Source organism: Apodemus sylvaticus (assembly GCF_947179515.1).
Source record: "Apodemus sylvaticus chromosome Y unlocalized genomic scaffold, mApoSyl1.1 SUPER_Y_unloc_2, whole genome shotgun sequence".
NCBI lineage: Eukaryota > Metazoa > Chordata > Mammalia > Rodentia > Muridae > Apodemus > Apodemus sylvaticus.
The window spans coordinates 157,340-183,934 of NW_026262996.1; the positions used below are offsets into that span (position 1 = coordinate 157,340).

Below are 26,595 nucleotides of genomic sequence, written 5' to 3' on the forward strand. Positions count from 1 at the left end.
TCACAAGCTGAAAATTTATTATTATGAATTCCAGTACTTAACAATGTAAAAACAGCACTAAACAAAGGCCTTAGGAACAAGGAGGTTTAAACTCAGGTTTCATCATAACTAGAAAGGTCTTGATGTAGTCTGAGAGAACTGAAAGAATTGAGTAAGAGATCAGCGGATGATGTATCGTACATAAGGAACCTCGATGTCGTCTCCACTCTCATTGTTGCAGCACAGCTCAAACACAAGGGACTTCACATGATGGCCCAGTTTTCGCTTTGACACACGGCTCACGATCTCTGTCATCCTGAAATCAAGGAACAGGAGACTTAAGAAGGAAGCAAACAAACAAACATAGAAGGAAAGGTGTTTTTTCATTATAAAAAAAGAATGGGGGACCATGAGTAGGATACTACTCATGGGTTGTTGAGAATCCCATTGAAAGGCTTCCACTCCCACCAGCCCAGAGGCTAACTCACGGCTGATCCAACCGTTCCTTGAGCTTGGTGGCTGGCATAAAGAAGGAATACAGCATGGACACACCCTGGGACAGCATGGTGATTTCCAGTTTGTGCTCTGTCTGCAGAGGTTAGATGAGATAGGACTGGTGACTGTGAGATGGATAGTGCTACTCAAATGGACAAGTCCCCACAAAGGGGGAGTTCACAGAGGAAGGAGCCTTACCTTAAAGTAGTCTAGAAACTGCTTGAGGGTCATCTCCTCACCACTAGGTTGCAGTCCCTGCACATCAAAACGATCCCACAATGTCCACTCTTGATCATAGTACTAGAGGACAAAGATAAGTGCTAAGACGGGGCTTAACATATGTGCTTAACTCATTAACCACAGCTCTATTATCAAAAACACACTTTGTGACATTACCTAACCATGATTAGGGAGCTTGACTCTTTGTAAGGAAAAGCACACACACCACTAAGACCCTGGTTTCTCCATCCCTCATTTAACATACCTCGTAGCTCTCCACGCAGTGTTATGTAAGCACCCTTCCTGCTTTGTTTTCTGCTTTGTTGAGACAGAATCTTACACTCTAGCAATACCTGGCCCGGACTACAATTATGTTGTAGTCTATGTGGTTGACGAATGAACAGAGGTATTCAAAATATATCTCAGTGATGTAACACCATCTCATCTGCTGTGAAGCGCACCCCCCACCTCCCCCCATACATGCACACAAATACACGGTATGGATACACATACACGGTACTCAGCTTCTCTAAATGGTAACATCAACATTTCCTATGCTCATAGGTCCCATACCTGGTGACACGCTGGAGCCAGAGGTGTAGAGAGGCTAAAGAAAGGCAGAGCCAAGTTGATAAAACTGTTTTTGTAAGACTCCAGTTGTTGGTGGCCCTGAACCACCTTGTACAGCTCCAGACACACAAGGCCAACTACAGCTGATGTGGTGGTTGCAATGGCTGGGATGATCTTGCCTGCAATCAGTTTGCTCTGTAAGACAGACAGTGACTATCAGGGATTACTCTTTAGGAGGAAGCAGGGGTCTACAGAAGGCCCAAATGAAGGAAAGTCAGCCTGGACAAAGGTCAGTGGTACGTCACAGACTCGTATTACCTTATGCCGGTCTGCAGGGGAGATGTCATAGTTTTCAGCTCGTAGGTTGGATGCAGCCACAATGAAATCCATGTGAAAGTTGCTGTCATCATCCTTTTTTTTTTTTTTTGAGTGGAGAATTAAAGAGAGTGAATGTCTACTCAGGATACCACTGTCTCCCCCAATTATGTACTGTTAACTCCAATGATCATGGATACTGTCGTACAGGTGTTTTTTAATTTTGTTGTTGTTGCTGTTTAAGTCAAATATAATTAAGGCAATTCTCTCTAACTCCTTCAAATCCTTCCTGACTACTGATCCCTGCTCTCTGTTTAAAAACCTTGCCTCTGGTCTTGCCTATATTTAAATATTAACACGTAAAATAGAACCTACTCAGTCTGTGAGTGCTACTTGCACTCCATGATTTCAGGGATGACATCTTGGTAATGAATAAACATTTAGAAGACTCAACACCAGGGAAGAGTATTTTTCTACCCTCAGACTTCCTTAGTTGCCTGTAGTTCTCTGTCTATGGGTGGGTTCCAATAATAACTACCCCCTCCCCGTCCACACTCCCCCTCCCCTCCATTAAGTGTCTCTACTGGGACTCTGCAAACTCACAGGCTGCTCAGTGGAGCAGGTCAGCTAACTGCAGACCTTCACCTCTCCTTCTGATCCTCCAAAGTTTAATCCCCTACTATCATCCCCAGCTCTGCAGCAGAATACCTGTAGCTGCCTCTCCACTCATCTGTAGTGGACCCCACACATCTTTCCTTCCTAACCTTACCCCACACATCCCATGCTTTGTCCCAGATCTGAACTATAGGAGGCCCTCTCTGGGAAACTGCAGGCCATTCTGGTCCAGAAAACAGGTAGGGTAACTTTAACCAGATCTCCCCCTCCCCGTAAGCTCCTTCACATCAAATCTACTAGCCTCATCCCTAGCTCTGGGGCAGACTACCTGTGGTAGCTTTCCACCAAACTTCATCTCTAAAGATCCCACAGATGTCTTCCCCTCCTAACTGCTTTGTTCCATCCCCCAATTTCAGCAAGCCTTCCCTGGGAAACCAGAAGCACAGAAGCATTTTAGTAGGCCTTCTGCTGTGGTCTCTCCTAACTCTCTGCCCCCATAACCAAGGCAATGACTCATCCACTCCTAGTCAAACATCATGCTTTCCCTCCCTCTTGCAAAGCCCTGTCATAGCCCCAAGTCCATTCCAGTTCCTAAGTCTCAGGTCCCAATACTAAGAAACACATTTTACCTGGAATCCCCAGTCCCCACACCTATCAGGACCTCAGAAGATTTTCCTAGAGGCAACACACAGCCACCATACTCTACTCAGACAGGCCTCATATCTGAAGCACAAGTAAAAAGCCTTAAACTTAAAAACAGCTTTTCTAGATATGATAAAGGTCATCCTTAAAGAGGAAATTAGCAAATTTCCTAGAGTAATTCAAGACCTGAAAGTGAAAACAGATTAAACAACAACAACAACTCCTCCCCATCCCAAACTGTGGGAAACCAGAAATGAAAAGCATAGGAACTTAGACAGGAACTACAGAGGCAAGCTCCACCATCAGAAAACAGGAGATGGAAGAGAGTTTCTCAGGTGCTAAAGATGCCATGGAATAAATGAAGTCCTGCGTCAAAGAAAATCCGAGGCACCATGAAAGACCAAACCTAAGAATAGTGGTGGTAGAGGAAAAAGGAGAATCCCCAGTACAAAGGCTCAGGAAGTATTTTCAACAAAATCATAGAAGAAAAACTCTCTACCCTAAAGAAATAAATGCATATCAAATTACAAGAAGCATACAGAACACCACATATATTTGGACCAGAAAAGAAAGTCCTCTCGCTGTGTAATAATCAAAGCACCAAACATACACAAGGAAAGATAGGAGGGAAAAGGACCAAGTAACAAATAGAGACAGATGTATGAGAATTACACCTGACTTCAAAGGAGACCTTAAAAGCCTTAAAAGCTTGGAGAGATGATGTTCCAGAGACTCTAAGAGACCACAGATGCCAGTCCAGAATACCATACGCAGAAAAACTTCCACTGTACAGGGAAAAATTAAGACCATTTCATGATTAAAAAAACAAAACAAAACAAGCAATGAAAAAACAAACAAGCAAAAAACCAAATTTAAGCAGTATCTGTCAACAATCTCAGCTATAAAAAAGGTGCAAGAAAGAAAACTTTGCTGGAAGTGGTGGTGCACGACAGTAGGATTTGCTGAAGGAGGCCAGGCAGGAGGATCACGAGATCGAGGCCAGCCTGAGCTACTCATTTTCAAGCCGGGGAGGGGGAGGGGGGGACACAGACACACCTTTAATCCCAGCACTTGGGAGGCAGAGGCAGGTGGATTTCTGAGTTCGAGGCCAGCCTGGGCTACAGAGTGAGTTCCAGGACAGCCAGGGCTACACAGAGAAACCCTGTCTCGAAAAACAAAAAAACAAACAAACAAAACACTGAAAACTTCAACCTAAGGAGGTTACACCAAAGAAAATGCAGGGGCTAAATAATAATCCCAGACCAGGACATCAAAAGAAGGGAAGATACGGATGGACAGACGGACGACGGAAATGCACTCTGACATACTTACCTCACCACCACCAACAAAGTAACATGAATCAACAGTCACTGGCCATTGATATCTATCAAAATCAAGAGTCTCAAACCCTAAAATAAAAGACAGAACACTAACAGAATGTATGAGAAAACAGTATCTATCTTTTGGCTGCATGTAAGAAGTACAGTTCAACATCAAGGATAGACATCAATCACCTCAGGGTAAAAAGAGAAAGAAATATGGATCCAAGGAACAACAACCAAAAAATATGGATAGCGTGGCCATTTTAATATTTAACATAATAAGCTTCAAACTAAAACTAATAAAAAAAGACAGGAAAGGACAGTACATAGTCACCAAAAGAAAATCAAATGAGAAGACATTTCAAGTCTAAATTTCTATGTTTCCACACACAGGGCACTCAAGTTTGTAAATCACGCCCTGACCCTCCCATGCTGACAGTGGGAGTCTTCAAAATACCCCAGTCTCACCAATGGACAGATCATCCACACAAACACTGAACAGAGAAATGGTGGAGCCAGCTGAAGTTATAAACCAAACGGGCTTAACAGGCATTTACAGAACATGTCACCCAAACACAATGGAACACAACCTTCTTCTAAGCCCCTATGGAACTTTCTTAGTGAATTGACTATGTGCTCAGACACAAAGTCTTAACAGATACAATAACGTTGAAATAAAGCCCTGCATCCTTTCTGATCACCACGGAGATCAGCAGCACAAACAAGAGAAACCTTACAAACTCAAGAAAACTGAACAACTCCCTACTGAATAAAAGAATGGGTCAACACAGAAACTAGAAATAAAACACTTTCTAGAACAGAATGTAAATGAATATGCAGCAAACCAAAACTTAAAGGACACAACGAAGGCCATTCAAAGGGGAAAATTCATAGCACAAAGTGCTTACACGAAAGTTGTCATAAGCTCTAGAACAAAATGAAGAAATCACACCCAAGTGTAGAAGACACACAGAATTAAACTCAGGCTTGAAAAATCAACAAACCAGATATAAATGAGCAAACAATACAAAGAGTCAATGAAACAATGGTTGGTTTATTGACAAAATCAATTAAGACTGACAAACCCTTATACACCTTAACTACAAGGCAGAGAAGAACATCCACATAAATGAACAAACAAAAAATTCAAAAGCAAAAAGGGGGCCATGACAACAGACAGAGAAGAAACCCAGAGAATAGTAAGGACATACTTTAAAAACCTGTATTCTACACTGGGATGGAAAGTCTAAAATGAAATGGGTCATTTTCTCCCTAAGAAACACTGACCAAAGTTAAATCAAAATCAGATAAGCAATTTAAAAATACCTAAGACTTCTAGTGAAATAGAAGCAGTCTTTAAAAGGCTCCCAGTCAAACAAAGCCCAGAGCCAGATAATTTTAGCACTCAATTTTACCAGACTTTCAAAAGACTTAATGCCAATGCTTATAAAATTACGCTACAAAATGGAAACAGAACACTATTCCATGAGGACACAACTACCCTTAAAATCAAATCACATAAAGACCCCCCCCCAAAAAAAATTACAGAACAATTACCCTTATAAACACAGATGCAAGAATACTCAGTGAAGTACTTGCAAACCTAATCCAAGGACACTTCAAAAACTCTTCATCCACCATGATCTACTTGAGCTAGGGATATAGTCCCACTAGACTAGGCTAGTGCGGCGAATAAGTGTGGTACACAAATTGAAGAAAGAGTAATGGGAGAGGCAGCTAAAATTATGGCAATACAAGAGGTATAGTAAAGTAGAAAGTTCCTAAAAAGCCGTGTGTGTGTGTGTGTGTGTGTGTGTGTGTGTGTGTGTGTGTGAGTGCGTGCGCACATACATGTATACCCACATGTATACACACCATCCACCCATGTGTACACGCAGGCACGCACCCAATTGGCCATCTCTTGTAAACAAAGGCAGGCTCCATTGCTCGGATTGGGTTCCATCCAAATGAGTTACTGCTCTAAGAGGTCCCATGGGAATCCCCAAATAACCGAGGCTATTGCAAAGACTATTGGTGACTCTTCTTCACAAACTGACAGCAAGACCCCATAGCTGAAGACAGCACCTGCACAACTCACTGAACATGGAGATGCCTACACAGAACCTTCACCCCTACAGGCTTCCAGAGTTTTTGGTACAGGAAGTTGCTCTGCATGCTATCAAAAGAAAAACATAAACAGCAAGCCAGCCACAAATCTTTTATCTGCGACAGTGTTCTGCCTGCAACATGTACTAGGAAAACAGTGGTATAAAGCTTGTGGGAATAATCAACCAAGGATTGATCTGACTTAAGGCCCACAACACAGGATGGATCCATACCTGATACTGCTTGGGTGACCAAGAACCTGAGATATTCCAGGAATCTAGTGTAAAATCAAGTAATACCGGTCTAAGCAAAGAAAGAAAAAAGAAGCCACAATGACAAAAAATGACTCCTGATGACTGATACTCTTCTATATTCGTGGATCCGTGTCTTATTCCACCAACATCAGAGAAGCTTCCTCCTGCAGCAGACCCACAGACCCACAGACAGACAGGGACCCACAGACAGACATTTAGGCAAAGGGTGAAGAGGCCTTGAAAGCCCATCCCTAAATGGGATGCTGCCATGAAAGCCATCACTCTTGAGTTCAGGAAATCTTACGGAAACGAAGGCAGGGAGGGTGAGTTTAAGAGCTAGAGGGGATGGAGGACTTCAAGAGAACAAGTCCTTCTAAATCAACTGAGCAAAGGTCGTATGAACTCAGGAAGAGAAGCAGGATACACCTGTCAATTAAAAAACCGATGGCCAGTATAGGAAAGGGCAGAAGAGAAGGTGGGACGTCTGGGAGGCAGAAAGAATCTGGGATAGAGCCAGGCACAGGAAGATCTGTTCTGAGAAGATCATATGAGACAGACACATGGTAAAATTGAACACAGGTAACCAGCCCTGTGGCAGAATGTAGATCAAAGTAAATGGGTTATATTGAGTTATGATCTGGCCAAAGTATCTGAAAATATATTTTGCTGTCTGTCTGAGTCTTATTTAAGGGAGCATGGAGCTGGGTGGAGGAACCAGGACTAACTTCTACATTTAGGAGTAGTTGGCCAATACACACTAGAGTAGACAGTGTTTTGTGTCGGTGATGCTTTTACTTTAAGAGTTTGCCCAAGAAGCTCCTGATGATGACCAGCACTGACAGGTAACATGGCACCACAGGCTGCATGCACTACCAGCTTGGGCAATGTCATCAAGGCCAATCTAATGCTATTACCAAGACCTACCTGGAAAAGAGACGGTGCTGCTCACCCAATCTCCCTCTGGGAAAAAAAAAATCTATCAACCCTCTCATGCAGCCCTAGAACAGGAGCCAGAGAACTGCATTCTCGTAATCCCAGCATGCAGGAGATAGAGACGGAATGACCCTAAGTTCAAATCACCCTAGGCAACATAAAACTGCTGTCTTACAAACATTTATAATCAACAGCAAATAGTCTCTGGGCAGAGGACTCAAGCTTCAATTAGGGCTTTTGTACAAGACAAAGCAAAACATAGCTTAGACCAGGTGACATTCCTTGTATGAGGTAGCTACCCCACCCCTACCCCCAAAGCTCTTAACACCCAGATTAATTAGACTACTCTGGTCCACAGTGGCAAAGTGAAAGCCAGTAGAAGGGCGGTAGGGGAGGGAAAAAAATCAAACTATCTGTTAATAGAGGTTGGGAGAGAGGACACTGCTTGATACAGCATGGTGATACAGCAAATCCCCAGCTACCTAGATAAAGGAGGAGGGCTGCTTTTGAGTCTGGAGGGAGCACAGGTCTATAGTGGTCAGTGTGGTGGGTGCAAAGGAGCCCTGCTGGAGTGGCAGGAAATTGAATGGAGGTGTGTAGCATTGAGTGGGGGATGGGGAACGGAGGGGGGGAAGGGGGGGAGCCACTAGAGAGTCCCAGATGCCAGGGAAGCAAAGATTCCCAGGATCCAATGGGAGGACATTAGCCGAAATACCCAACAAAGGGGAGACAGAACCTGTAGAGATCATATCCAGTGGATAGGCTGAGGGATGGTACCACCAACCCATCTCAAAAATTTTAACCAAGAATGGTTCCTGTCTAAAGGAAATGTACAGAGTATAGCAGAGAGTGGAAAAGGCCATCCAGAGATTGTCCCACATAGGCAACCATCCCATCTGCAGACACCAAACCCAGACACTATAGCTGATGCCAAGAAAAACGCTTGCTGACAGGAGCCTAGTAGAGCTATTCCCTGAGAGGCTCTGGAAGCACTTGACCAAGCACTTGAACAGAAAGGGCAGAAGCTCGAAGCCAACCATCCGACTGAGCATAGGACCCCAATGGAAGAGTTAGGAGAAGGACTCAAGGAGCTGAAGGGGTTTGTAACCCCACAGGAACAAACAACATCATCAACTAATCTGAACACCCCCCTTCACCCCCCACCCCCCCTCCCGGAGCTACCAGGGACTAATCCACTGACCAAAGAGTTTACAAGAGAGGCTCCAGCTGCATATGTAGCAGAGGACAGAGGACCACTTTATCTGGCATCACTGGGAGGGGAAGCCCTTGGTCCCGTGGAGGCTCGATACCCCAGATACGCCAGTGCAAGGGGGGATGCTAGGGTAGTGAGGTGGGAATGGATGAGTGGATGGGTGGGGGGATGGATTGTGGGGGTTTGTGGGAACCCAGGAAGGGGACAACAACAACAGCTAAAATGTAAATAAATAAAATAATCAATAAAAAAAATTTAAGAGTTTGTGATGTCTTGTTTTCTTGGTTTTGAGAAGTCCTGTTTTACTAGGGTTTTGTTTGTTTTTGAGAAAGAACTTAAAAGTTTGGTGGGTAGGGAGGGGAAGATGATGTAGAAGGACTAGGGGACTAGGGAAAGGAAGGAGAAGAATATGCTCAATGTATATTTAAGTTTAAAAACGTTTATGATAGAGAAAAAGTTACTACTGGTTTTGCCTTTCTTCAGGTCTTGTTTCTGTCATTTCTAAGAGATAAAACCCCCCGGCTCTTACATTTTTTCCACCTTCTCTTCCCTAGTCTTAGGAGCAGATTGTTGTGTTGTAGATGTGTCCATGGAACATACCGAATATTGACCTGTTGTAGTTTGTGGAAATCAAGCCAGGTACTGGGAACCTACATCCCAGGACCAGTGAACTAATGAATATGTTACTCAGGGAAGAAGCTGTTATCCCTACTTTACTACGCCAGCCTAATTCCCAACTACATTCTAATTATCAACTCTCATGCCCACAGATGTAGCTCTCACCCTTCATCAAAGAAACTTCTCTTTTTAAACAGAAGGAGACCACAGCAGGCCCACGATCTTGACAAAAGCTTCCTGCTAGGCATCTGTGCCCACCATCCTAACGATCCCAGCTACCCCAATACCAAATACCTTCTCAAAGTCAATGGGGTACATCTTGAATCCAAGCAGCTTGTCTGGAGTAGGAAGTGAAGTCTTGAGTTCCTCCAGGTGGCTGTCATCTGCAGAAAGCAAAGGACACCACAGTCTCTGGTGAACCCATTGTACTGCCCAAGGTGAAATAGGACTGGGAGGTGGTGTTTATGGAGAAGTATTTGAAAAGGAGAGGCATCCTGGAAGGTGTATGGGAACGGCGGGGTGGGATGGCGGGGGGGGGGGGGGGGTGTTGAGAACAGAAACCACTTCCCTGCCGAAAGTGCACAAGGACATAGGGGTGAAGAATACAAACACATGAAGACCTGAGTAACAAAGATGAACACCCCCACACAAGGAAGCAGCACATTCATACACAATGAAAGATGGAAGGAACTCACTTACCTATCAATAAGTTAACAGACAAATACAGAGGCCTACTAAGCTGGGAGAAAACTGCAGGGGGTATATTAATGTATAGCCGTTACACTAAATGAAATAGATGGGACACAGGAAGAAAAATCTGGTATGATTTTGCTGCTCTGTGGTTCCACTAATATGATAGAGCTAGTGGTCAAAATATTGAAACCAAAAAAGTAGACAAAGGTTTTCAGGGATGGTGAGATGGTAGAGGATGGGAGAAGTTGTTCAAGGGGCACAGGAGTTTGGTTTTCTAAGATGAAGATGATGGACTTGGGGAAAGTGATTCAGATAACTTCACAGGAAGATAGAAAATAGTTAACGTAAAGAAATGGCAAGCAACGGTACAGGGGAGAGACATATTGTTATGAACAGTGAATGAAGGAGGGAAAGTCTGAAAGGAAGATTGTTGGTCAAATACCACTCACGAGGAGACAACTACTCTGAAAGGGAAATTGAGGAACTGTATCAACTTGGGAGATTTGTACAAGAGAAGAGATTCTTCAGGGAGATCAGAAGAGAAAACAGAGCGTGACACAGGAGTGCAGAAATCGAGGTGTGCTTTAAGCAGATACAGAGAGAACAGGAACACAGAGGGGAAAATAGAAGCGACCTGTTACCAAGGAGACAAAGTAGCAAAGGTATCAAGACACCCAGAGGGCAAGGAGCAGTCAGATAATTTTTGCATGAAAATAAATCAAGAAGAATCAAGAAGGAGAATTCTGTAATCACACAAGGAAGGGAACGAACCATTTCCAATAGCCTGTATTGCAGAGAAATGAGATACAGAACTTTTGTTTTTTCCACCACCCATCCACCCTAAGCACAGACTAGGTAAGACTCAGAAATACAGTGGAAATCATGGCTAGTGGCAAACACCAGAGGGAAGGCTGAGCGGGACAACACACAAACAGGTGATGGCTGAACGAATGGCTGAAGCATTCTCACCGACGGTGGCACTGGTACTCTGCAGCTCCTGCTCAGAAACATGGATCTTGATGCCAGACTTGGGAGAAAACTTGGGGACCGGCAGAGACTGCAGGACTTTGGCCACAGAGGCACAGTCCTGGGACCCTCCTAGTCCGTATGTCTGAGCAAACAGGTTGGCAGCAGCCATCACATAATCCAGATGCAGGGGCTGAATGAAAGGTATGGCAAAGAAAAGTCAGCTTAACAACCACAGGGTGAGAGTAGAGACCCACTCCCCACCCACCCACGTGGGAGATCCCCAGGACACTTACATTGTTTGTGTCAAAGGTGAGCGGGTGTGGACAGCGTTTTGGTCCTGACCAAAAGAGTGCTCCAGAGCTCGTAAGCTAGGAGAATGCAAAGGTATGAAGAGGACCGAGGGAGAGGCACTCTGAGGCAATCCTCGGGCCAAGAAGCCTAGGTTCACCATTCTTGGGAAATTCACAATGAGCCAAACACACAGCGAGTTCAACTTACCAATTTATATGAGGTGCAGGCTAAACCAATGCAATACTTAGAAATGCAAATTAGTCCTTTCTAAATGCCCACAAGCCATTATCATACCGACTTCACAGATTACCAAGACTTACCAAGACATTAGGCATGACACGACTCAGTGTCAAACACAGCTGGGATTGGAGCCCACAGACAGCTGCATGCTAAACTCTAAAATTTCTCACTCACAACTGCAGCCCTCAAAGAGAACTCAAGACGTGACTCAGCCTTCACAAGTGCAGCTGGAAAGGAAACTAAGACCCTTGCCTGGCAGACAGAAGATGGAAAACACAAATGCTTGCACCAAGTACTGGCCTACACCTTGCCTTAGGCTGCCTGTGGCAGCAAGACTGCCTGGAAGAAGCCATGTCCAGACAGAGGACAGTAAGCGTCCAATTTCCTGGAAATGTGTCCAGCCAAATACATCCACTGAGTATATACTACCTGGTCTGGAGGGAAGTTGTGCAGCAACTGCTGGATGTTGTGAGAATACTGGGTGTGCCAGTGCTGGTAGGCCCACGTCACACAGTCGGCCCAAGTCTGTGGCCTCTGCAGGACCAGGCTGCACTGTATAGCCTCCAGTACTTCCAAAGGCTGGGTGCCTGCTAGCTGCAGTGTCCGCTCCATGAACTTGGGGTCCCTAGCCAATGCAAAGATCTGGATTACTTCACAGGCCTAGAAGTAAGGTTTCTGGAGAAGCCTTCTTTCTCCACGGAAAAAGTCAACCCTGACCGCTTCCCATCATCCTCCACCAGCATGAGGCTCAATTAACCAGTAATTATCCAAAGCATCCACTGAGGATGTGCCTGAAGAGAACAGACAAGGAAGGACACCTTGGTTGATTGGCTTCTGTTGGCTGTTGGTTTGCCTGTTACTTACGTGAGGTATTGGTTAACGTTTTCCGCTGACTGCTTGAAGAGACCTTCAAACTCATCCCGAGCCCACTACAGACAGAGCAAACAAATGCATGTCAGCAATGCCCAACAAAACAGGTTCCTGTACACATTAGTGAGACGACCAGTTAGTAAAGCTTGTTCTGGGTGAAGGCTGCATTCAATCTGTTCAATGAGGGTACCCGCGAGTTCCAGACCCAGTGGTCATACTTTGCAGCCAAGTATGTTATGTGTGAGAACCTAGAGTGTTCATAGCAACACAGGTGTGATGTGTTTGGATTATAAGAAAGAGAGACAGAAAAGAAGTCACACTTAAAAGAACATGATCCGTAAACAGTTACCTATAGTACTGAGCAGAACAGTACCCAGGTCTCGATAGGAACTCCTCTGTTGTTTTGGTTTTCCACCAAGGTTTCTGAGAACTAGGAGGTCACGGCTGAAATGGTCTGGGGCATGTATACAGACACTGGACATATAGATTCTAAATCCTAACTCTAACACATACTAACCTGCTTTTACGACCTAGTGCAGAGGAATACAACACCCCGTAGCCACCTGGTTTTTAAATCTCTGATGTAACTAGATTTTACACTCATCAAAGTCAGTGAATGAGCACATGCATACTGCAAGATTGAGTATGGTGCCAACTACAAAGAACTTTAGCAAAGTATACAAACAGCCCATATCTAGTTTAAGTGCTTTACAGAATCTCGATGGTAGGTATTACATTAATGCACATTGTGCAGATAAGGAATCTGAAGACCACACAGGGCTCCTACAAAGTTACTGAACACATTCTAAAACCTTTTGCACTTCTCTGCCTGCTGGGCAGACTCAGAGCCATTTTATAACCTCGAACAGGAAAATCAGGACAAGGAAATGTGGTTGGAACTCTCCAGTCCATTCCTTCCTGATCTCCAACTCCTTAGCATGGCCTCAATATACTGACACTATGAGCCTACGGGCAAACGGAAACCAAACAACCTCCCACCCCACCCCATGGGCCCCGCTGGACTGGACTGGAAGAGCACAAGCAGGACTGGGCTCTGGATTTAGTCTCCAGTGCAGCATTCATTTTGTCCAACCAGTGGGCACACAAGATTATGTACGTGACTACACAGGCAGAAGCCACACTGAAAAACCAGCTGTTTAAATCACTTCAGGTAAGAGTTTAACAAACCAAAAATGCACTCACTATTACAGGTAATTTAGAACATCAGCACAGACAACAATAGCCGATTTCTGTAGCAAAAAGCATCGGTTATAGATCATTCTCACTGTTCAGACACATGTCCAATTGATGTTCTCTTTAACTCTTTCCAAATTAGAAGGTTAAGGTTAATTACTGGACTTAAATATTTCTCATAATGTTCAGTTTGATTGTATTTTTTCCTTCTGCCAACCCCTCCCAGAACCTCCCTAAACTCCCTAGACACTTAACTCAGGGGCCATCTCTCAAGAAAACACAGTAAAAAGCAAAACCCGTAATAAATAAATAAATAAAAACCCACAAGCAAGACAAGAAATACCAAAACAGACGCACCACAAGAACAAAACTGAGGACCACCTGGCCACCTACTTATGGGCATGGGGCCTACCCTGGAATGTGGTTGATGGATGCCATAACAATCCATCGCAGACAATGTTTTTTTCCTCTTCTGAGCAGCTATCAATCCTTTCGGATAGAGCTGGAACTTTGTGCAGACTTCCCCTTCTTTGTGTTGGGATTTTGCTTGGTTTGAATTTGCACAGGATAACTCCAAAGAAACCATGTCTGATAGATACGCATGTGGGCTGATGCACATATGCTCACATATGACAGCACACACACACACACACACACACACACACACACACACACACACACACAGGTAGAGTTCTTTTTTTAAAGAAAGGAACCAATGGCAGGCACCCTGGGTATTGGTATAAAGGGACGGGATGTGTTCTGGACAGAGAACACACAGGAAACTAGAATCTGTAGCATGAGACTGGCAAAGGCTTGATGACCTAACCCTTCCACCTCCCATTCCTCCCAAGGTTGATCACCTGCAGGGTGTGTTCAATGGCATTAGGGAAGTTCTTCAGTGTGCAGATGGGGATGGATTTCTCAGGTGGGTCCTGGCTTGAGCTGTAAGATTCTGTCAAGAAGGGAACAACCACCTGCACGTTGCCCTTGGTGCCCAGAGTGCCTGATTCCAGCAGAGGCTTACGATAGTAAACACAACGGCGGTCCACGTATAATCCTTCAGGGGGATGGGAAGAAATGGCAGACATGTAGCAGGTATGCTTAGATAAGACAGGAACACAAGTCAGCTTGGTCTACAGGGTGAGTTCCACGACAGCCAAGGCTACATAGAGAACCCCTGTCTCGAAAAACCGAGACAAGGCAGGAACATAAGAACCTCACACATACACACTACCCTGCTCTTGCCCTCCTCACTCAACTCCAAACTTACGAGCATCCACATTGTCTAGGGCATTGGCCACACCATCCAAGTTTTGGAAGAAGTCATCATCATAGACGTGTTCTGTCTCAGGGCCTACTCGATTCTGGTGGCTGAATACCCTGATGTGTGGATTTATGTCACGCACTGCTGCAGCAGCAGTCTCAGACTTTAATTTCTGGGTGGGAATATGAAAAACAGAGCTGTTTCCCATGCACTGATGCAACAACACTCCATAGAGATATCCCAAGATATCTTTGATCTCATAAAGGGCAAAACAAGGCTCAAAGTCGATCAGGCTCCAACTGTGTCAATACCATCTGGCTGGCCACAACAGGTATTATAAAGCGGATTAGAATACTCTCTTATGACAGCTACACTTCTATTATTCATGAAATTCCATTCTCTTTTGCTTTAAGGATTGTAAATGAAATTTGGCACCACAGAATATTTTGAGTACTAAAACAAGAAACGGGATGGCCCAACAGCTACTCTATTTTCAATTAATGACATCCAGACTAACCCAAATGAAGCCTCAGACAGACTGAGTCATGTTTCACTTCTCAAAAGCCTGCTCTGGTTCTACTTTCACTTGTGGTGTAAATGGATTGTGGCCTCCTCCACCTGAATTCTCCGTTCTTTAAATACCACACAACCGAATGCCATATCTTTCTTCAGGCTTCTACTACTTTCTCATGGTCAACTGTCTGCCCACATACTGGTACTGTTTCACCACTGATAGATCAGTTTTCCTAGGAGAAAGTCTTCATAAGCACTGAAAACAAGTACCCTCCTGCCATTTCCAATTGCTACTTCTCTGGTCTTCATTACTTCTCTTACACCTTTGAAATTCTAACATTAACCATATGCCACTTATTACAACAGTAGCCAAGCACGTTCAAGAAGAGTCTCCAAAAGAGCTTTTGGGTATATAGGTCATAAACACCACAACTTCCCATGTTAGGATTTTAAGCATAATATTTAAAAGCATTAGTCCACTTAGCACACTATGTCAAGAACAGATAAGCATAAGCATTTAGCATAAAAAACACTTCCAGTACAGAACATCCTTGAGGACTCATACCATACTCACATTTTTATAAGTATGTTTTAGGTTACATACTCTCTTACAACAGCTCTGTGTGAGTGTGTGTGTCTGCCCGCGCGCGCGTGTTTGTGTGTGTGTGTCTGTGTCTGTGTCTGTATATATATACATACATAATATTTACATACATAATATATGTATGAACTAGTGGGATACTAGTGTACTAGTATAGTACTAGTGCAATTATTTTTAAAATTGCATTTTATTTATTTGTTTGTTTGTTTGTTTTTGTCATCACTTCCTAGTTATCTGGAAAACACGTTCCCAGAACTGGCTTCCTAAAAGTATGAAAGATATTTGTCCTTTCCACTGATAGAGCAATGTGGGAGAGGAAAGACAAACAGTATTTTAATACCATCTAAGTTATTATTTAGTCTTGCAGACTCAGTGTTATAGGAGGAGGATACCAAATGCAATCAGGAAGCTTCTCACTTACTCCAATCTTCCCATTAGAGGGGCCTAGGAACATTTCTTTTGTTACCTTATTATGTTTTCTAAATCTAGAGTCTAGGATGCTTAGTGTAAGACAAAGCAAAGGAAAAACGAATTATCAGCGAGTCAATCAAGGTTAACACTGACCTATAGGGAATGCCCAGTTATGCCTCTTTTACCCATCTCACAATGTCACATCTGCAATGCACAAGCATTCAAGCTTAGGTGAGGAGGGAAAACCAAGCAAATGAAAAAATGTGACAGATAATAATGTCTATTGACCTCGCACCTGAATGCCTGAAAAACAGGAGGGAACTAAAGAAAAGGAAAGGAAAGCAGAAACATCTAAGCCATTTAGATTACAGTCAAATAGAAGAGAGAAGCCATGCCATCCTACTCACTGTGACGTCCCAGGGACGGAAGAGAAACTGTCTGTTCAGGTTTGACTTCTCAATGGTGTCCATGTCTGTAACTGTGATTTCTCCGTCCTCCCCACAGCCAAGGCCAATCATGGCAAAGTTCTTGAGCAGCTCACAGCCAATGGCACCTGCACCTACCTAGAAGTTGGTAAACCATATGATCAGAGTGAATAGTGATGGCATATGCTAACCCACCATTCCTTACACCCAAAAGAAAACACCAACAGAACATAAGACTGTGTAGGAACAAACATTCAATTCACATGTATGCACATTCCTATGGGTGGCTGAGAGGAGGGAAAGAAAAAGAGATACATGAAGCCTTTCCTCGACCAACCACAAAACAGGTGGTGTGATCAGGATACAAAAACCAAAAGACGCCCCCCAAAGAATCAAAGAGAGAGGGAGGGAGGGAAGGAGGGAGGAAGGGAGGGGGGAGATAAAGAGAGAGAGAAAAAAAGAGAGGGGGAGGGACAGAGGGAGGGAGGGAGGGAGGGAGGGAGGGAGGGAGGAGGGAGGCAGAGGAGGAACAGATGGAGGGAGTGGGGGAGAGAGGGACGGAGGGACAGATGGAGGGATGGAGGGAGGAGGAGGGAGGCAGAGAGATTGATGGAGGGATGGAGGGAATGAGGGAGGGACAGAGGGATGGATGGAGGCAGAGAGAGGGAGAGAGAGACCCTAGAAAGGGTCGACAGAGGCCATTAATGTCAATCACCAGGAAGTACTTCTGCTTGCCAAGCTTCTCTTGTAGGTCTGATCCAAATACAGCTACCTGCCCATCGTAACGGTTCTGGCGCTGGATTTATGTGAATGAGTACAGAGAGGTTAGAGAGACACTTTCCTCAAGATGTTCCCAAAGTTTCCTGATGCTCCCACAGACCTACCGGCAGGCACTTATCTTCCATGAAGGGCACTCTGTGCTCCGGGAGACATTCAAGGGCATCAAAGTACAGCCACTGCCTAATGGGCATAAACTTTCCAGAACAAGCCTGGGGAAAGAATGTTGTCAGTAGCCTAACTGGACTAAAAGGCAGCGATGGAATCAGAAGCACACAGCAGCAGTCCACACCCTTTCCCACCAGTGCTGACCTTCATGACCTCTTGGGCAGCCAAACCACCAATGAAGGCATTCATGGGTGCCAGATCCCCAGCTGCTACATAGGCCAACTTCCGGATGAGGTCTATGTCCAGGCTATCCTGCTGAACTGCTGGCAATGCTTGAGCATTCACAGCTTGTGCTAAGGTCACCATTTCTGTAGCATCCTCCTGGTCAGACAAAAGGAACCACAATAGAGCCTATCAGGTCCTACTGGAGGAAGAACAGGTATAGGATACAGACAAATCAGAGGTTCCTGACTGGCTTCCCACTCATTTACCTCATTATGGGGCCGAGGAGGCCTTCCATGCTGAGTACAGAACTGATGTAGGGCCTGGAAGCCAATGTGGAGCTGAGCAGGACGACAGCACTTAGCAAAATCTGTTACCACAAACTCTGGCTCGGCCAGCGAAGCGAGTAAGGGTTTCTGTGGATAATGGGCATAAATTGAGACCAGATATGAACAACCCAGGAATCTCAAAAGCAGGAGCCCTACTCACAGCCCCTCACCACCTACTCACAAAACTGATCTTCTGAGATACTTTCACTTGACTGACAATGCCTCCACGGATGTACTCAGAGAAGCTGGAGGTATCACAGATACTAAAGGTATAGGGACCTGAAAGATGAAAAAGATGGAGAAGACTGCCAATCCAATCTGTGTCCTTTGCTACCCTCCCAAGATCAAATACAAAATCCTCCCAGTCCATGCCTAAGGCACATCAGCTTTTTATAAATCGCAAGCTCTACTCAGATAGGGGCAAGCGGGTGGGCAAGCAAGTAAGCAAGCAAAACATACCCATGAAACCAAACCACACCACACCACATCCATCAAAGGCACTGGACTTCAGAAATCCCTGCACTTCAGAAATCAACTCAGGAGGATTCAGAGTTCAAAACTAGTCAAGGGTTACCCATACCAAACAGAACGGCCACAATCTCATTCATACAGCTTCAGACTCTGGGCACTAGGAAGGTGACACTACAACTGGCTTCTGTTTCAAGGCAGAAAAACAAAATGGGGGGGAGGGAACCGATGTCTCCTCTAACCAAGATCTGATTCAGTGGCTGAGTGTGACTGCTTCTTGCTCTCCAGAAAGCGGGAACTTAGTTAAGTACCCAGCACCTACACTGGGCAGCTCCCAAGTGTCTGCAGCTCTCAGACATATCCCAAAACATATACACGCATACAAAAATAAAATAAATGTAAAACAAGACAAAAAGAAATCTACTTGTCTCCATCTCCTAAGCATCACGTACAGACTCTGTAAAGATACAAGCCAGAGGACCTAACTTTTCTTACAGAGGTTCTGGGGAATCAAACTCAAGTACTTGTGAGAGCACAGCAAGAAGTTTACCAACTGACTTGTTATATTAATGTTCTCCACTTTACTAATATTTAGTGACTATCGAGAAAAATAAGTCTGGACATGTTCAAAAGAGAAGCAATTCTTTTTCGTGTGCTTGTTGATTTGGAGACAGGTATTCACATAGCCCAGGCTGGCCTCTTGCTCTGTAACTAAGGCTGAGCTTGAGTTTCTAATCCCCATCACCCACCTCCTGAGTGCCAGGATTACAGGAGCCATCATCCACAATGGCACCTTTCTTACAAACTGCTTATATTCACAGAGCCCAAGGGTGGAGGGCTACAAAGCATTAAAAAAAGAGTCTTTGGTCCCCTCTCATCACTGATCAGTTTCAGCTCATGCAGAAAGACTTCCTAGCAAACAAACATCACCTTGAGTACTCAGAATCACACTCATTTAAGTCTGGACAATACAAAGTAGTTGATACCAGGGTTTACTAGATAAGATCTTTTAGTTAGGAGTACAATTCAGCACGGCAAGTCAACTGAAGCCAGCATCAAATATGTAAAGACTCACAAGTACCTTATACATCTATCCAACGATTATGAAACATCATGCTACTTTGACTGTGGTTGAGCTCACTTATCTCACTTTAGTTTTCTGCAGGTGTTTTAATTTAAGGGATATTATCTCTACAGCTTTGTTAATCTCACACCTTTGCTGAGATTCACTGTATTTGGCCTTCTGCACACACTAACTGCTGTGTTTTAAAGTACTACAGACTCTTCTCCTTAACTTGTCCATCACTACCACACGGTCTTCATGCATTTTCTCAATGAAGCAGTTTGGAAGACTGAGGTGAGCCCTCAGGTTCCATCTTTATCTGCTTTCCCCAAGCCCCAGTGTAGTGGTTCCCTCCATGTGCTGCCTTCCTGACTGCAAAACAGCATTTTGCACGGTTATTCTAAATTCAAACTAGGGCCACATCGCTTACAGAGCAAGCGCTCTTACAAACTGAGCCACCTTTCCAGCCATTAGTCTACCAGAACCTAGTTTACCAAGCACACACACTAGAATGGACCTAGTCACTTAGCCTTTCTGGAGCTTAAAAGAGAAAATTGTCTAAAATAAAACCAATGGGGGTGGGGGGGGAGTCAAAAGGGAATAAACCAAGGAATAAGTGGGCTGCCTGACAATACTTGAGAATGAGTCCAGTGTCACAGAAAGAGATGGTGCACTGGAGGTGGGAGATACAAGTTAGGCCATCCATGTTTTATCAAGGCATGGTGGCTTTCTAGCACTCAGGAATCAGTACTCAAGCAGGAGGACTCTTGAGACTTTGAGACCAGCCCAGTCTGCTGAGAAAGTTCCAGAGTGATTCCTGGCTTCTGATATAGCCCATATCACAGTGTCAACCTTCCCTTTGTTCTCTGTGCTACCACCTCTCACCCTCCTTCCACAGGTTTCCCATACCCAGAACTTTGATCTCTATGGGACCAATGCCATTGAGTTCACTCATGCCCTGAACTTCTGTGAAAGAGACAAAATCACCACTTTCAAATCCATGTCGGGATTCCTCCAAGCAGGTGACAATGCCTGGATTCTCCTGGTTGGGGAAAAAGAAATAAGAAAGAGATTAAGAATTAAGCCATGCACATGTGGCATGCTTATAGTCCCACCATCCTGGAAGACAGAAGGTTCACCTTGAGTTCAAACCTAGCCTCAACTACCTTATGAAGAATCTCAATTTCTCTCTCTGTCTCTCTGTCTCTCTCTGTCTCTCTCTGTCTCTCTCTCTCTCTCACACACACACCACAAAAAGAGAGAGAGAGAGAGAGAGAGAGAGAGAGAGAACTACCAAGATTTATAGTTAAGGGCAGGCAACTAGTGGTTGCAACCTCAGTGATAGGTTACTGACGTATTTAGTAGCAGATCCCAAGTCCAATTGTTGGGTGGGAACAGGGGAAGGGAAAGAAAAGGGGGAACAGGAAAAGAATTTAGAAGAATGTGAGGGAATGGGAAAAGACAGGACCAGGAATCATCTAGACAAAGAAAGGTGAGAAAGGAGGGAGAGGGGAGAGGAAAAAAGGAGGGTCAGAGAACAGGAAAAGGAAAGGGGGGGACACCCACAATTACTGCCTACGTCTGCATGAGAACCTATGGGGCTGGCCTCCTTACCTTAGTGATCATTGAAATCATGGCACTGAGCGGTTGTTCCCCATTTGAATCCGTGAGAATCATTTCCTCTCCAAAGTCACAGAAGAGTTGTCTAGGGAAGGAGGCAAAGGGAGTGGTGCTTTGGACTAAGCACAGGGCCTTCCAGCACTCAGGGTACTGGAACGGATCAGGTGATGCTCATAACCATTACACAGGAAAAAGTGAAAAATCATTTCAAAACTGGTTGGTGGAGGAGGACATGAAGGCTTGGGAGACTCTTGGCCTATGTTTGGTAGACGTTAGACAAAGGCAAGCACTCACCCAACTAGGCCCCGAGTGTCTGCTACTACCAGCTTGATTCCACGGCTATGGCAGAATTCACCCACCCGCAGCTGATATTCCAAAGGAGTGTTGGTAAGAACCACTACCTGTAAAGAACAATAGGTTCAGGTTTGGGGTGGAGTGAGAGAACTAAAAAGCTGTCAGAAGTGAAAGAGAAAGGAGAAGAATCCAACACCCAGGCTTTGCTGGCCCAGCCCTTTTGTCACATAGATACACAAGACTCAACGGGTGTCAGACATAGTAAGGGACAGAGAACAGCTTTAAAAAACACTACCAACTGCAGCAATAATAATAGCAGTGTTGGACAAACAAGGTCTAGTTAATTTATCTGGTGAAAATAGACGGATGGCCATGTACAGCCAGGTTATATATTCATCAACAGTGACTACCCAGTCAACCTGGGTTTCCTCTCATTACACCTCCCTGTACAAGGGCCTGAGAATTTATACATGCAGGTGCTGTGCTCCAGACCTCACTATAACATAACACAACACAACACCCTTCTACAAAAGAATCCGCCCCTCTGGGGAGCTCTAACTGCTACCTAAATCTCCTAGTTTTACAGAACCAAATCCGATATAAGGTGCCTGCCTAAATGGCAACAAATCTGGAAGAATAAGGTGGGGGGCATGGGGATACTCCAGGGTACCTGAAAACCACTAAGGAACTCCTCAATTAGAGGTCCAGTATAGGTGAGCACAGGAACGTAACTGTTGAGTTCAGCAAGTCGTGGTTGGGATATCTCAGCTCGGTTTTTACCAATATCTTCCTCACGTAGGTAGTACTATGAAAAGGGGGTTGAAAGATAGGACTGAAACATACACAATGCACGTGCTGGAGCATATGCAAGAAGAAGTCAAAAAGACATATACCTGGGAAGACAGATCAGCCCACTGGGCAGTGCCCTGGTCATGGAGTGTGACAGCCTTGACCCCACCAAGGATGATATTCTTGGCAATTTCCACACCCAGACCCTGCAGGCCTGATATTAGCACACTGGAAGTCTGGAGATGCTTCATTGCCTCATGACCAAGTACATACCTGTCAGCAAAGAACACTAGGTTAGGGTCTGCCCCACTCTGTGCCTTCTCCCAATCTCCATCTCCCATCCTGAGTACCACTCACAGCTGGCGGGAGTAAAGTCCTTCATCTATGTCCATTTCCTTATTTTTTGACATTCCCTAAAGATGAGCAAAGAGTTCCAGGGGAGATAAAATAGTAATGAGACTTAGACATTTGGAAAGACAGAGGTACTTCACCACCCCCACTGATTGTTTCCATCCTGACAAAAGACATACTCACGTTGGTTGGCCCTGGGGGCACACCAAACATCACAGAATAGGTAGGAGACCAACTAGAATCCAGCTTAGAGTCAGGTCCAGACACTTTGCGTTTCTTGGACAGGACTGAGCTGGACATCTGAAGAGAAAGGGAGCATCACCGTTGAGGCTCTGTGGCAGGAACATTTTCTTCAGAAAGGTTTTCTGTACCCGTATTGTGTGTGTCTGTGTGTGTGCCCTGCTATCCTTCTCTGACAGAGAGGGCAAAAAGTGTGTATGCTCAGATAGGCACTAGAGAAGCCTGGAAAGTTAAGCAAGCATACAGGCATCCTTCAAAGGAAAGAGACGTTTACCTTCCTTTCTCCTGGAAAGCTGGGAACAGACACAGGTTACACCCTGGTGACATTTTGCTGTCTGATGAGCCAGGCTCCACCCGTAACGCCCCAGAAACTGTTTTACTCATCCCAGAACCTTTCCCTCTAAATCCTGGACACTGCTTCTAGGCCATAAAACCCATTCTTATGAGGGATGTGACTGTACTAATCAACAGCCTCAGTGGTTCCTATCGGCTTTCTCAGGGTCAGGCCAATGGTAACACACATTTATGTTTCCGTCTGTCAACCTCTCTAGGCTGTAAATCTTTGGCACTATCCTGATTCAATAATAGCCGTCCGTCCTAGTCAAAGAAGCCACGGTGTTCTTTGTAAAGAATCCCAATGTCGTAAATTTGTTGTGCACTTGGGACTGAATTATTATTATAATGCATATGTCCAAAATTCTGCTGTGCTTAAATACTGCTAAAGTACGGCTAATGATCTGGGTCAGACTCCCTAAGTCCACACCCAGGCACCAATTCCAATGTCAGGCTGATCCCAGTTTCATTCTTAGCTCATCCTGATGGTGTGTACCTGCCTGCTGTAAAACCTTCAAGCATGCTACAGAGGGGAGATCAGTTTAAAAGTTTAAAAGTTTACATCCAAAAGAATCAGTGAGCAATGCCCGGCGGTGGTGGCGCACGCCTGTAATCCCAGCATCTGGAAGGCAGAGGCAGGCGGATTTCTGAGTTCGTGGCCAGCCTGGTCTACAGAGTGAGTGCCAGGTCTACAGAGAGAGACCCTGTCTCGGAAAATCCGCCACAACACAAAGAAACAAACGCAAGGAAAACACTTTATAAAACAGTAGGTCACGGATGGAGGTGTCCCTGGTTAGAAAGGTTCACCCAAGACGGAGATCCAGCATTACGCCACCTTCTCCCGCCTCCCCAGCATAACGCTACCCTCTCCCGCCTCCTCAAATACTGCCTGTCTCCCGCTGTCCCCTTCCTGCACAAGTAACAGAAACCACTGCCTACCTGCCTGTCGTCCCTGAACCCAGAACATCAAAATGAGCCCCTTAACCTGATGCGGATCGAATCCTTTCACTGTACTGTCCCACCGGGCTAGCCGCCCGCCCGTACTAACAAGGCCTGACCACTCGGCCTAACGGTTCCCGAGGCCTCCCACCGCAGAGGCCAAGATTGTTACCAATGCTGGTGCCTGTTTGTGCTCTCTGCCACTCTCTTCGTACTTCCTCTTCCTCGAAGACCCGGTCCCAGACCGGAGCAGCCTCCACCTTCAGGTCCCTCGTCAGCAGCCAGCTTTTCGGGAAACTCCTTCCACAAAAGGAGCGTCCTTCTCCTCACACGAGGAACAAGATGGCGCCGGCCCAGCCGGAAGCGGAAGGGAGGAGCGTGACCCACGCCGCCCCGCCCGCCTCGCCTGAAGCACTTATGACGCACCCAGCCCAGCCGGAAGCGGAAGGGAGGAGCGTGATCCACACCCGACGTGAATGATTTATGACACACCCAGCCGGCATGAATGAATATGCATGAGGGGGCGGGGCTTTAATGTCCTGTTTGGAGCCTCACTGATCTGAGACTATCTAGCTCCTCACAGCAGTGGTCATTGCGCCTCCTGGACGTATGAAAGCTCTGGGAAATCTGCGGGAAAATGCTTACAATCCAGGCAGGTATGAGAACACGACAGCTGCACACAATATACAACATGCTTTGAAGATTTAAGCTCTTACTCACTTACCTATGCTGTCGGATCTTTCTTCTACAACCCAGCAAATAATGCATATGAACACTGCACTAGACCGCGTTCCCTGTTTTCTAAAGCAGAAAGCATCTGCTATGGGGGTCAAAATGGCTTATTCAATGTGACTTGTACCTTTAAAACAGAAGCTGAATGTAAACCTGCCATTAAACAATCATTGTTGTAAAACTGATGTATTGTTGTACGAGGTGTACTTGAATACAAAATTAAATATAAGGGGCACAGAGAAGGCAGGAGACATTCTTCACTTTTAATGTAGTGAAGAGAGAGGTCTTGCAGTTTGTTCTTATTTGATTGGTTGTGGTTTATCGTTTCCATTTATTTAAAACAGTTCTTTTTTTCTCACAAAATCTATCCTGATTATGGTATCTCCTTCCTCTACCCCTCCCAATACTTGCACACCTTCCATCCCTTCTGGATTCCCTTCCTTTCTGTCTCTGATTATAAAAGAACAGGCTTTTAATGTTTAATAATAAAATATAACAAAATAAAACTTACCAAGATAAAACAAAAACTATGACAGAAAGAAAAGAAACCAAGAGAAGGCACAAGAATCAGAGACCCACTCATACATACACTAAAACCATAACACACCACAAAAACACTAAACTGAAACCCATAACATATACCCAGAGGACCTGGTGGAGACCAATGGAAGCCCTGTGTGATTTCTGCCTCAGTCTCTGTGAGTTCATATGAGCTTTGCTCAGTTAATTTAGAGAGCCTTGTTTTCTTCTCTCCTCTACCCCCTTTGGCACTTACAAGCTTTCCAGCTTTCCACTTCCTCTTTTATGAGGTTCCCTGAGCCCTGACAGGAGGATTGGATGGAGGCATCCCACTCAGAGCTGAGTATACCAAAGGTTCTCTCTGCCTCTCTGTCTCTCTCTGTGTCTCTATCTCTCTGTGTGTCTCCGTCTCTCTCTGCCTCTCTGTCTCTCTGTCTCTCTCTGTCTCTCTGTCTGTCTGTGTCTCTATCTCTCTCTGTGTCTCTGTCTCTCTCTGCCTCTCTCTGTCTCTCTCTGTATCTGTCTCTCTCTGTCTCTCTGTCTCTGTCTCTCTCTGTCTCTATCTCTCTCTGTGTCTCTGTCTCTCTCTGTCTCTCTGTCTGTGTCTCTATCTCTCTCTGTGTCTCTGTCTCTCTCTGCCTCTCTCTGTCTCTCTCTGTATCTGTCTCTCTCTGTCTCTCTGTCTCTGTCTCTCTCTGTCTCTATCTCTCTCTGTGTCTCTGTCTCTCTCTGCCTCTCTCTGTCTCTCTCTGTATCTGTCTCTCTCTGTCTCTCTGTCTCTGTCTCTGTCTGTCTCTCTGTCTCTATTTCTCTGTCTCTCTGTCTCTCTGTCTCTGTCTGTGTCTCTATCTCTCGGTGTCTCTCTGTGTCTCTATCTCTCTCTGTGTGTGTCTCTATCTCTCTCTGTGTGTGTCTGTCTCTCTCTGGGTCGCCCTCTGTCTCTATCTCTCTGTCTCTGTCTCTCTATCTCTCTCTGTGTCTCTCTATCTTTCTGTCTCTGTCTCTCACTCTCTCTCCCTATTTCTATCTCTCTCTCCTCTATCTTTCTCTCTTTCCATA

General features: G+C 45.0%; 1 protein-coding gene across 1 annotated transcript; it reads right to left on the reverse strand.

The window, feature by feature from the left end:
• On the reverse strand, positions 1–24,632 carry LOC127676067 (ubiquitin-like modifier-activating enzyme 1 Y). The gene is made up of 26 exons (XM_052171992.1): positions 24,458–24,632; positions 22,957–23,073; positions 22,780–22,835; positions 22,527–22,695; positions 22,304–22,438; positions 21,634–21,740; positions 21,334–21,424; positions 20,629–20,761; positions 18,370–18,467; positions 18,129–18,275; positions 17,842–18,018; positions 17,637–17,741; positions 17,468–17,548; positions 16,735–16,890; positions 14,809–14,974; positions 14,399–14,595; positions 12,339–12,403; positions 11,904–12,099; positions 11,237–11,311; positions 10,944–11,133; positions 9,576–9,664; positions 1,582–1,674; positions 1,267–1,458; positions 673–774; positions 468–568; positions 1–295 (listed from the first exon to the last, which is right to left on the reverse strand). The coding sequence occupies exons 2-26, from the start codon at positions 23,071–23,073 to the stop codon at positions 160–162; spliced, it is 3,174 nt and encodes a 1,057-aa protein (XP_052027952.1). The 5' UTR covers positions 24,458–24,632; the 3' UTR covers positions 1–159.
• Positions 24,633–26,595: the final 1,963 nt, after the last annotated feature.